This window comes from Taurulus bubalis, assembly GCF_910589615.1.
Source record: "Taurulus bubalis genome assembly, chromosome: 7".
NCBI lineage: Eukaryota > Metazoa > Chordata > Actinopteri > Perciformes > Cottidae > Taurulus > Taurulus bubalis.
This window is the reverse complement of record NC_136595.1, coordinates 10890489-10903499: the sequence shown is the minus strand read 5'-3', so window position 1 is coordinate 10903499 and position 13011 is coordinate 10890489. Positions and strand designations below refer to the sequence as shown.

The following is a 13011-nucleotide window of genomic DNA, read 5'->3' as shown; positions in this document are numbered from 1 at the left end:
TTTAAACTATGAAATAATGTAACACCACTCCCTATTCCTTTTCCATTCACATACTTAACTGTGGAGGATTAATTGACAGAATACGGTCTTCATACTACTGCCATAACTGCCATCACTTTGAAAGTCACAATTCATCATATATGAATACATAAATAGAACCAACATAACACACTACAGCTGTAAGAGTGTCAACACCATTACACACACTACCATGATGAATTGTTTAAAGTGTGTTATTCTCTGTGCAAATATGGAGTTGGGAAACATAAGTATGTCAATGGCTCACTCAGCAGAGGACACAATTATCTCAAAGTGTCAGGGACGGTTTCTTAATCAGCCTGGTAGAATTTGGCGGAAATAAGTCAAACTCACTCTGCTGGTGTGGCACCACCCAGGCATCCAAATGCTTCTTAAAGAGTCTGTGTACAACAATCTCACTCTTTTACCAACTTATTTTGCTCTTATTCTAACTGCTGTAACTTTGCTGACCATTACCCTCCTCTCCAGCTGCCTCAGAAGTCGTCTTCTCCTTCGATGTGGGAAACGGGCCGCTGGAGGTGCGAGTGGAGACGAGCATCCAGCTGAATGACAACCGGTGGCACAGCGTACGAGCCGAGCGAAACGTGAAGGAAGCATCGCTACGTGTGGACGAATTCCCTGCCGCCACGCAGCAGGCTCCTGCTGACGGACACAGTCACCTGCAGCTCAACAGCCAGTTATTCATAGGTGAGAGGCAGGACTGTGTGTGCGTGCGTGCGTGCGTGCGTGTGTGTTTGTTTACCAATGCCTTTGAAATGTGAGGAAAAATTAAGGTGGGAGAACGTAAACGGCTTAGTAGTGTTAGGATTTTATGTTAAAAAAGAGTCAGGGTTAGTTTGAGGTTATCGTAAGGAGAGAGATGACGCATTAGGTGGAGAAAGTCATTTATGGTGTTTGAACATTATTCTCATTAGCAGCTGCGTGCAAGTGACAATTGCTGTTGTGTCTTATCCTTTCTTATCCGTGACAGCAATTATAGCAACACATGCACAAAATGTTGCTTTTGCATTTTATGAGTGGAGAAATCCAGGAGATTAGTATTTTTGTCTCAACAACCAGCAGGCAGCTATTCAGATAATTTTAACCTCAGTGGACTTGATTTTACAAAGGAAATTCAGCAATGTCTTCCTTCTTTTCCATTCAGTTTATATTAGACAGCATTATGGGATCAACGTTTTACTCTGCGCTGCAGTAGTCCCACATGGGTAGCTATTGGAGTTCAGGAAACCAGGCAGCTGCGTGTGTATAATAACAGTGAACCTCATCTTCAGAGCCATTTAGAACCCAACTGGCCTGTTGTACTGTTAATGCTGCTAATATGGCTATATTGAGAGAACAACATTGGTGCTATTAAATAGATGCTGAGTTAATTATTCCTAAACACCATCTAACAGCAATAATTACCTGCCAAATGAGTGTGTCTTGTAAGGCTGCACCTACATCTGCATTGGCCCAATTGACCTGCTGATTGGGAAATTGCATGAAAACAAATGTATTACATTCTCATTGAAAAGAGCATGGAAAGTATACAAAAAGTCATTTTCCATGCAATGTTAAATCCTCCAGACAATGTTTAGCTCTCATTTAGATAGGCTTCTATAAATGGGCAATTTACCTAATGACACATTAGCCCCTTTCAAACAGCCTGTCAAGGCAGGACTGCTGCGCAGCGGATGGAGTCTCAGAGCTGAGCCAACGTCTGAGTGAAAGGACAGCCGGGACAGCGGAATAGGTGTGATGTTTGAATGATGTGTTATCTGTGCGCAGCAACCAGGAGATAACAAAAACCTGCTAGCAGCAGTTAGCAGCTAACCTACAGCAACCAAGAATGCAAGCAAATTAGAGAGACAGCAAGGTCTGGGAGCTCCTTACCCTCCGAGGAGAGGACCTCAAAACACAACCTGCCATATTGTATTTACGTTTAAAATATGCTTCTTAATTGAGAAAGTTATGTGGGAATGTAATTTTGAGACAAGGTTGTATAAGTTGGTTAACAATTCCACTTCTCTCTGTTTCTCTGTTCCTCTCAACTTCATCAGCCTGAAGTCTTTTTCAATTAATTTATTCCACAGACATTCATAATTATGTTTAACCTCTCATCTGTTTAACTGTGTTTGAGTGGATGAAAATCCAACTTGTATTCTGAGGCTTTATCTTTGGGCAAATATTGTGGATATTCGTTAATTTGTAAACAAGCATTCTGGCAGCCAACAACTAAGGATGAGATTGGAGAGAAAGTGTTCAGCAATGATTCTCTGGCCACAATAAGATAATGATCTTCGCTGAACAGCCAGAACGAAGTGATCATGTTGTTCTCCTTATGTGGGTATTGCTGTCTGGGTTGGTGTTTACTGCCGATGCAGAGGTATTCATATGTTTGAATGGAATTATGATGGAATTATGAAATAGACTATGGGATCAGAAGTTTGTAACAAATACTTGATTCACAGCAAAGCAATGTGCAAGGGGTTGTCTCTCCTCTCTTGTTTTGGAACGTGAAAGGCCATGTGCTCTAGAAATTGTTATTGTTAATCCATAATGTTTCCAGCCTCCCATCTGTGAAATCATAAATCTCTGCACTGCAGAGACTACTATATCGCCATCAATAGTGTGTCCCATTTGTAATATATCAAATTGATTTGTAAAACTAAACAAGACTGCTTATTACATATTTTAAATTAATAAGCCGTAATGTTGCATAGGTTGAATTTATATGACACAGAGTTATTATGGTTCATCTTTATTTATCGCCGTAGGAAGCTATTCATTTTGTGTACACACTGTAGGAAACATCCTTGTATGATCTATATTTAAGATAACACTCTTATAAATAAGTTATTGTGTTGTTATGGTGTCTGTGTTGGTTGATATGAAAAAATATCTGTGTTTATGAGAAGAAAGAAAGGGGATAAATTGTTGTGTCTGCGGTTGCAGGAGGACAGAGCGCCTGAGAAGAGTAACTCCGCCCTCATCTGATAATCTGGAAAACATACAGTACATCTGCATGCATTTATTACTGGCCGAGTGTTCGTGTGTCGGAGTGTCTCGGGGAATGACTTGGCATCTGCAGAGAGGGTTGCATCTGCAGTAATTAATTAATCTCTGGTTTAATGCTCCAGCAGAAGGGTCAGTCTATTTCATTTCTGTAGCTTCATTATCTTCGCTGCTCTGCCACAGTGTCCAGAAGCATCTTTATTATTCATTATTGCTCATTTTTGTTTCATTTTATTCAGTTTTGTCCGCATTACTGGCAACACTGAGGAAGTCGATAATATATGTATTATTGATAATCAATTGTGAGCTGAGGAACAAAGGCTTTGAACATAAGGGCTCTGTGGGGCGGTTCATACTTACGATGTTGTTCTGCTAGTGTATAGGCGGACATTTTATAGCACTTTAGTAGCCTAAAGGTGTTATTTAATTCAGTAGTTATACCGTTTAACATGTCCGTAATCTGCCTACCCCAAGCAAAGGAGTTCAAGTATCTCGGGGTCTTGTTCACGAGTGAGGGTAAGGTGCAGCTGCAACTGTAAAACAGGCGCTTGGTGAAGAGGGAGCTGAGCCGGAAGGCAAAGCTCTCCATTTACTGGTCGGTCCACGTTCCAACCCTCACCTATGGTCATGAACTCTGGGTCGTGACCGAAAGAACGAGATCTCGGATACAAGCGGCCGAAATGAGCTTCCTCCGTAGGGTGGCCGGAGATAGGGTAAGGAGCTCGGACATCAGGAGGGACCTTGGAGTCGAGCCGCTGCTCCTTCGTGTCGAAAGGAGTCAGCTGAGGTGGTTCGGGCATCTAGTCAGGATGCCTCCTGGACGCCTCCCATTAGAGGTTTTCCAGGCACGTCCAACTGGTAGGAGACCCCGGGGAAGACTAAGGACACGCTGGAGGGATTATATCTCCCGGCTGGCCTTGGAACGCCTCGGGGTCCCCCAGAATGAGCTGGAAAGTGTTGCGGGTGAGAGAGAAGCCTGGGTCGGCCTGCTGAACCTGCTGCCACCGCGACCCGACCCCGGATAAGCGGTTGAAAATGGATGGATGGATGGATGTCCGTAATCTGGAAACCCACCTTTGAAACTGCAGTAATGTTTACTCACAGTGCATTTTAAATTGACCTACCTTTTACTCTTACACAAGCAAATATTATAATATATAATAAGTAACTTTACTTGACTAAAATATTTGAGTACTCTCATCCCCAGAGTGTGTTAATGTAGCACTGTAGCCCTGGTGCTTTTTGCAAAACAAGTCCCCTTTGGCGTTCTAATACCATGAGGTGGCTGACAGCCTTACTGTCATAGAGAAGGGTTTTTTTTAATCCCCCAGAATTCTTTCTCTGGCAGTTCCTGTCCTTTTGTTTCTCTCTCTCTGTCAGAGTTTCCATCCCTCAAAAGTACGTTATTGGTCTTGGCCAAAGTTCACTGAAACATTGCTCCTTTTTTTTTACAGTTTTTACCATTTTTTTTCTACAAACTTCACAGTTTAGATTGTGCTGATTAAATCATAATTTAATAGAATGCATGTTTTTTATTCAGTGTCATCAAATGTTTCCCTATTGAGCCAACGAATATTACATTTCCTGCTATATGTGCTATTTTTGTGCAATCTCTTATTAATAACTGTTGCTGCAGATGGAAACTAGAGGCGCACAGAGGTTAGAGATTTAGTGCAATGAAAAGCTGCTCTGGATGAACATTTAAAGCTCCGCCAGACTCAAACTAGAGAGTAATACCCTGCCAATTCCAGTCACCAAGAATAATAACAACTGTAATGTAAAATAAAGATGTCGTCAGCATTGAACCCTAGAATAATTTTTCCAAGTCTCAACTCTGTGAACAGTGTGAGGTTGTTATATTAGAATGCTAATTGTCAGGTGAAAAGACTCTCGCCTGTTTGTGGAAAGAATGAATATGAGACACCAGATGGCTCATCATCCACTCAGTTAGTCAATCTACATCCAGCACGGCGATACAGGAAGTGACAGTGTCTCAATGCACTCAGAGCTTCCATGGCATTGTGCTGCAGTGGCAACATGTGCCTATAAATAATGATTTACTGCAGAGAAAACCAACAAATATTGATTTACAATTAGACAGAGAGAGAATGAAAAGGAAGTGTGACCACTGTTGCCAGACTGTGTGCTTTTCTTCCAACTTTAGTTTTTATTTCATTAGGCAGGTCGACATGTTTTTCCTTGTACGGCAGCTGCATTCTGGCATTATTAAGAGAATCGCAGGTTTAGGTTTTTGCAACACAACAGACTGACTACAATGCATAGACATCTATGACATACCATCTACGCGGCACATTCTGTTGATAATGTCAATTAATATTTTGAATGTTTTCAACTAAAATACCAGCTACACATTGCACCTTTAAGCTTATTATTGAGGCTAAAACTTTTCTTTTTCCTTTTTTAAGTTACTATTAAATCAGTTCCGCGATTAAAACATCTCAATAAAGTTTACATCCCTCCATATAAGTGAATACTTTTTAAGTTGTATATAAAGTTATCTAAAGTTCAGATTTTTTTTTAATTATTGTTACCTTTGATTTGGGTTGGCTTGATTATAAGAGCCATATAGCTGAGTTGCTTTTAAACATACTGGGCAGGCTTTAAGCTCTGATTGAGCTTAAAGGCACAGTGTTCTAGTAGTTGTGTATAATATGGACAGTATTTGTTTTTGTTTGCAGGAGGCACCGCCTCCAGACAGAAGGGCTTTCTGGGCTGCATCCGCTCTCTGCAGCTGAACGGCGTGACTCTGGACCTGGAGGAGAGGGCGAAGATCACCCCAGGTGTCAGACCCGGATGCCCGGGCCACTGCAGCAGCTACGGTTCGCTCTGCCAGAACCAGGGTCGCTGTGTGGAAAGAGTTAATGGTTTCTCCTGCGACTGTGACCAGTCAGCCTACACTGGAGCCTTCTGTCATAAAGGTGCATACATTCAAATACACACTAGAGAACTTGTCAATAAATACTGTAATATGTTATTCTGTGCCTAAAAGTAACAATTGATGACATTTTAATGTCAATGCAAAACAGTTTTCTCCTGCTTCCAATGAATTTCTCTTTCAAGCTAATGTGAACTTTCATCACAGGTACAGATAACATGATTTCAGACCTGTGAAGTTTAAGTTCGCTAAAAGATCCAACACTCTACGATTCGATTTGACGGACAGATTGATACAATGGACACAAAAGCCTTATGTGATTTTAAAGATAAAACATAGTCTCTCCTCTAACTTCTAATTCTTACATTTAGTTTTTTGTCCCAGCAATGGCCGTGGGAATTTAGTTTCCTTAAGAATAAGTTTAGAATTTGTTCATTACTGTGTCCAAGGAGAGCGGATATGTTTTATGTTACGCCATACAACCTCTCCAGACACATTTCATTAGGTAAAGAAAGAAAGAAAGAAAGGGAGGAGAATGATCTGGTATTGCATGTTTTAACGATAACAATTACACTAAAACTAAACTCTATTTTAAATGTCATAATTTCCAGAACTGCATAATATTCCTATAATATTCCAACAGTCATATTTTAATGATTACAGTAATGACATTAACATGTTAAAAGATTTAAGAAGTTACATGTGATGTTTTTCTGACAATCAATTTGGCATAATTATCTTAGTGCTTCATTTCTTCAAGTGTTATATTGCACTCACTCAACATTGAGTTTATAATATGTCTCTCATATGAAATCAGTATAAAAACACTTGACTGTTTGGTTTGAACAGTTGCCTGTGCTACTTTTTATTGATTTTCGCGAGCTTAGTCTGTGCGTTCTATTGCGGGCTATCCAAACAAAGAGGAAGAGGTTTGTTTGCCAGTTAGGTCGTCAGAGTCTACATATTCAAAAAACATATTTTTTTTTTCTGGCTTACCACCCCTCGGTGTTTGTGTAACTAATGAGAAACTCTGAATTGTACAGTATGCTAAGCCACACCCCCTTAGCCTGTCAAGCGTCTTGATAACAATTAATCTGTGTTAACAGACAGATGAAGACAAAAGAAAGCTTCTCATGTATACAACTGTTGATTTTGCTTGTCTTACAGTTGCTTGCAATTTTCAACAGCTGCTAACTAATTAAGCAAACGTTCATTGAAAAAGCAAATAATAGTACAAAATACATTTGATAGCCTGCTGAAATACTTGCAGACTAAAAACTGCATGTCCCAGGCCAGCAGCTTCTGCAGCTCGGCCTGTTGCATCCAGTTGTGCTACGTTCGCACCAAACGCGTTGTGAATATTCGCGCCGCGTTTACCGCGTCAGTTTACACGCTCGACAATAATGCTTTGTTCACACCAACCGCGTTGCGAATGTTACTCGCGCCTAAAAGGGGGCGTGGCTTATCTCCGTAAAAGAAAAAAAAGTTACCGTTTCCGCCATCCACCATGGAAATAACCACTAGTTCTGCTTTATACTTGTTGTGTAAATTCCACATACGTCGGAACATAAAATTCCATTGTGTCTGGGTTCATAATATTATCCGTAGTCCCACAACAGCGTCTGAATGACGGCCGCTACCAGCGCTACTTCAGGCGAACCAGCAGCAGTTTGATTCAGCAACGGCAAGGCGGCGGTGATGATAGGTGGAGCTTCTCAACGCTGATTGGCTTACGGAACTCAGCAACTTGGAAAAGTTCAACTTGCGCGAATTCGTGCTGCGTCAAACGCGTCATTTGCGCCGCCCGGTGGAAAATTCACTTTTCCGCAACCTATTGCGTCTGTGCATTGACTTTGCATATAATCTACTCGCGTGTCAAATTCGCAACGCGTTTACTGTGTACGAAGCATTACTGATGCTAAGCTATTTTTTGGGCATTCGGTGTTCAGGGGGAGGGTTTCAGCCAACAAGCAAGTCAGTTGCTACCAACAAAAATGTCAGATATCCAGAAGTTTCAGAAGGATTATGGCAACTCTTTCAGAAAAACAACTAGAAAGAAGAAAAAAAAATACACATTGACTTGAAATGCAGAAAGTTTTGATTAATATGTGAGCTGACAGAGGGGTTTACCCGAAAGCTCTACAGAACACGAGTGTGACCTCTCTCTGGTGCTTTAAATTGGAGGAGAGGGCAAAGATGATGCTGCTTTCTGAAGAGGACCCTTCAGTCCGCAGACATTAGACTGACCCTGACTGTCTCTCTCATTCACTGCCTGCATAGCTTGACCTGTCAATGCTCGTTTTGAGTGCGTCATAATGAGCCTGTTCTGTCCTGAAGGTCAAGCATCAGGATTATTTTAAAGGACTCTGCTAGCCCACTATGCCATTGTGTCTACCATGTGATGCATCAAGGGCTTGTTGGACAGTGTTGAAAGTCAACATATCAAATGCTGTCAGTATGTAGACATACTGTATACTGTTAAACAATATTTCAACATTTTGGAGGATACACTTATCACTTTGTTGCAAAGAGTTAGAGAAGATGAATACAACTCTCATGTGTATCGGTTTTGCAGCCAGCAGCTGGCTATCCTAGCTTAGCATAAAGACTGGAATATGCTAGCCTGGATAAAATATTCCTACCAGCACCTTCAAAGTTCACTTATTGAGTTGTTGTTGTTTTGTTTGTTGTTTTTAATCTGAAGGAAAACCAAGCCATACAAACAATGTGTTGTTTTACTGGGGGTATTACTGTTTCTAGGCCGGTCACAGTGAATGGAGTTTTGAAGTCATCTCCAAAAACTCCTGTTTCCAGGCAACCTGAACTGGAAGTTACTTTTGCCTACTCAACCGAGTTGTCTGATTCATCCGGCATTGTGACGTAAAACAACAGTTTCTTGGCCGAGAGTGAACTAACAAATCCCACCGCTGCCAATCAGCCAAATGTACTACTTTAGATCATTCAACAAAAACTATTGGATGTTTTACATGTAATCGAAAATGACCTTTGCTACAAACAAGATGTTTCATTTATCTTAAGAAACTACTTAAATGTGGCTGACTCTTACCTTGTATATGCTGATATTGTAAATGCATTGTATTATGTTTCTAAAATATTCAACATTTAAAACCAACAAGAAAAATATTTGTCCACTTATCAATTGTTTTACTTGCAGAGGTTTCAGCCAGCTTTAAGTCATCAACGTCTGTTGCCTACAACTTCAAGGAGCCCTATGAACCGAACAGGAACAGCAGCACGTTGCCTTTCTCCATCTACTCTGATATGACGCTGAGAGGAGAAAACATCTCCCTGAGCTTCAGGACCAGCCAGTGTCCTGCACTGCTGCTCCACGTCAACTCTTTCTATAGGGAGTACCTGGCACTGCTCATCAACAAACATGGTGAGGACAAAGTAGGTTTCTTTCTCCCTCTGCATTCAGTCCTCTGATGCCCAAATCTCCACGCAGGCGGGACAATTGCTATGCACAGTGTCAGGTTCAAAGAAAACATTTGGTGCAGTTACTATTAAATGATAATTCTGCTTGCAGCAGGGGGTCCTCTTTCCCTTTCCCTTTCCCTTGTTCTTGTTCCTGCCATTGTGATTGTTTATTGTGTTCAAATGTGCATCACTGGCTTTGTTATAAAGCTCCCCAGAGCTCCGGTTAGCAAAGAGCTATGCCAGCATTCCTGCATTCCTGCATAGCAAAACAACGTTTGCCATTATCCAGTGCAACTTGTAAATAGGTTATGTTTTTACATACATGAAGTTGAGATTTCGAGATTTATGTTTTACTTTTGAACAAAAACTAGCAAACTGAACCATTGATGAACATATTGTGTGGGATCCTTAAGCCATGAAGTGAAATGTACTTTTAATATCTTTGTTAGGATTTTTATTTTTGTTACAAACCGTTATTAGAGGTAAGTTTCAGCTTTTTTTTTATTAGTGAGAGAAATAGTCGAGTTTTGCCTAGTGTATCAAGTCGTGATCAGTTATCTGCAGTCTTGCTAAAGTATCTAATTAAATCCCAGAGAGAGGTTTCTTTTGGATGCACCACAAAGGCTTTTCTCATGTTTCTTACTATTGCTGCTGCAGTAACAGGAGCCTGAGCTGCTGCGAACAAAGAAACTTTACTATCTAAGTCACTCGCTCAGTGTGAAACTCTCTTTGCCCTCTGCAAGATTGTTTCTATTATCAAGATAATCTGGGACTTGCTCTGGGAGTCTGTGAAAAAAAACCCCATAGAGAGACATAATTATAAAACATTATTGAAAAGGTCATTAACTATTAAGGGTTAAGATCTTTGAAAAAAGATTATTTTCTATCATTGTTGCTAATCAGTTAAGTCTGCAGACATCTTGGAGTATTCAATTATTTCAGCGACACGGAATTTATTAAGTGTAACAATGTAAAAGAAGAAGGAGGAATTAATTTAATATGGTGGTGTTATTCACCGAGATAGTATTAATCCACAAATTACAAAATTGTTTTTAGCTTCTTAGTTCAAAAGCTGGTATCTTGGAACATTCATATTTCTGGATGAGATGTCTCTTTAAAGGAGATAATGTATGTCTTCTAAGATGTTAAGAGCCAGAATATGGACATTTTCTCTGGATAAAGTGTCTAATTAATTATCAAAGACTGGTTAAAAGTGCCTCTTTACTTTTCTCTTTGCATTTGTATCATCACCCTTTATAGTAGTATATATAACTTAAATAGTTTTGAGCACCAGCTTGTATTACATCTGTTTTATATCTAATATTCATTATTCAGGGGGTTAGTCAAATTGCACCTCAGGGACAAATAAAGCTCTACTCCTCTCTTCCAGAATGTTATAATTTGGCACTATTATGTAATAGATTTAAAGTAAGAGAACATGGCACTTGATCTATCCTAAAACATGCTTCATTGCTAATAAAGAAAACAGGATTGAAACTTGATATGTGATATTGTACATGCTTGCTTTAAATTATAAAATGGTATTGTTGTTCTGTGTTTGCAAAGATGAGCTGGAGATGAGGTACAAGTTGCACAGCAGCAGAGAAGTGGAAGTGATCGGCAGCAGAGTCACGAACTTGGCTGATGGACGTCTGCACACGGTGGTCGTCAGGAGACTGGCAGACACTGTCTCTGTTCAGGTACACACACGCAACCCTTCTTCTTCACCACACACACTGTAAACCAAAGCGTAGGAAGACATCTTTTGTAATTCATTTCAGATGCTCAATGTTCCTTTAAATGTCATCCAAAAATGCATTACATTGGTCAATCAACCCAGCGCTCACACTGCACTCAACACCTAATAATGAAAGGCAGACTGCACAAGGACACTAACTCTGGTTGTCATATTATTTAATGCAATTTCTGGCTGATGCTTATTTTGTGATCCCATGGTTCATTCTCCAACAGCAAATGAATCATGTTTACATGTATATGAGTACCCAGCTTACTTATGTTCCTCCAAGTCATACGATAATCCAAACTGGGATAACACTCATAAACATAACAAAGGAGCATCCTTAACTTGAGTCACCTATAAGATAAAAATAATTTCAAATTAAAGTAAGGTTGTCCTTGGCCTAGCCACAGGAACACAGGAAAAATACAGGAATGTGTATTGATGGGTATTGGCTATAAATCCAGATGTTTGCTTTGTGAATGACGGCTGTCAAAAACACCTCACTGCTATCAGTTAAACACTGACCAGCCACAAAATAAAGAAGGATCAGCCAGCAGTTTCAATTAGTGATGTGACAGTGAACGCCAGTAAGAAATAATCTTCAAATTATTTATTAGGATAAAAAGTTATTAAAAAAGAACAATCTCCTCAGGCGTGCCAGTGGATATCTCACCGTGGGCATCAAAATATCTCGATATCCCGGCTCTGACCAAAAGCTTTTAGAAACCAAATATAATAAATAAATAATAAATGCTACATTTCCTCTCTGTTTTTCAGCTACTTTCTATCTCCCCCTTTTCAGTGGCTCCCATTTCATCTCATGTTGATCAACAATGGAGGATGTCTTATTGATAAATGATTCACTAAAACCCAAATCTCTGTGTTTGCAAGCGATGCATCACGCACTCTCTTTTATTATAAAAGTGTCTCTCTCCGAGGCATATACCATCTCAGAATCTATTCCACTTCTCTGCTCAGCTACTGTGAAACACTGTCTCCCGGGTCTACTGGTTTCCAGCTTTGGGGTTGAATCCCATTTTAATATGCAGGTCAAACCAGAGGTTTAGCCTCCGGCCAGCTTTTCATTAGTAATTGCATGCTTCTCTGCAGCCATTTGTCGTTCCTTTACAGGGCAGCCTTTGTTTAAACACTTAACATAATGCTATCCTTGGCAGTTTGTTGCTGTTATCAGTGTTTGCTTTCTACCTGCTAAGCTGTTACCTTTATATAGATGTGACATACATTATCTTTCAGATTGACCAGAATACCAGGGAGGACTTCAGCTTAACATCTGATGTGGAGTTCAACGGCATCAAATCACTCATTCTAGGCAGAGTGCAGGGTGAGTGAGACTCTCTTAACTCAGACTCCAGCACTTAAACCGACTCATTTGAATAACATCACTGAGATGTTTGGGCCCTATGAGACAAAAAAAACCTTCTGGAGCTTTGTGCTGTTTTCTATTCATTATGTTGGGCGGACCAAAGGGAAAGCTGCAGTCTGAGCAACAGCTGTGGTGCATTTATTCACACGCTGACATCCATATTCAAATGGTCACAGAGAGAGCACTTTACTGTGGAGATGCAAAAAAAGGAACCTTAGAAATGACAAAAGGTGGTGCCACCCACTTAAGTCACTGTTATGTGGCATTAGATGCATTTTAAAGCTATATGGGCAGGTAAAGTATCCGTGCAAATGGCTTCATTTTTTCCACTAATGCATAAGGGTACGTTGGTGAACTTTTATCTTTGTTAGCGAAGCGGTGAGTAATACAGTCTCCATGTCCATCTCGCTGAGCGGGGATTCAGACAGCTGTAATGGTAATAACTTTAGAAAAGGTCCTTCACTTTGTATGCTAATGAGGAGAGATTGAAAAGAACAAATTACTTGGAAGATTGGAGTC

General features: G+C 40.2%; 1 protein-coding gene across 1 annotated transcript in view; it reads left to right on the top strand.

Annotated features, from left to right (window-relative positions):
• The window catches only part of LOC306739280 (contactin-associated protein-like 4), a gene marked incomplete at both ends in the record, with an annotated part of 81700 nt that overhangs the window by 60466 nt on the left and 8223 nt on the right, over positions 1–13011 (top strand). The window contains 5 exons of the mRNA XM_079221259.1: positions 508–726; positions 5733–5972; positions 9105–9329; positions 10934–11067; positions 12363–12450. Coding sequence (XP_079077385.1) covers positions 508–726; positions 5733–5972; positions 9105–9329; positions 10934–11067; positions 12363–12450 — 906 coding nt within the window. The remainder of the gene's footprint in view (positions 1–507; positions 727–5732; positions 5973–9104; positions 9330–10933; positions 11068–12362; positions 12451–13011) is intronic.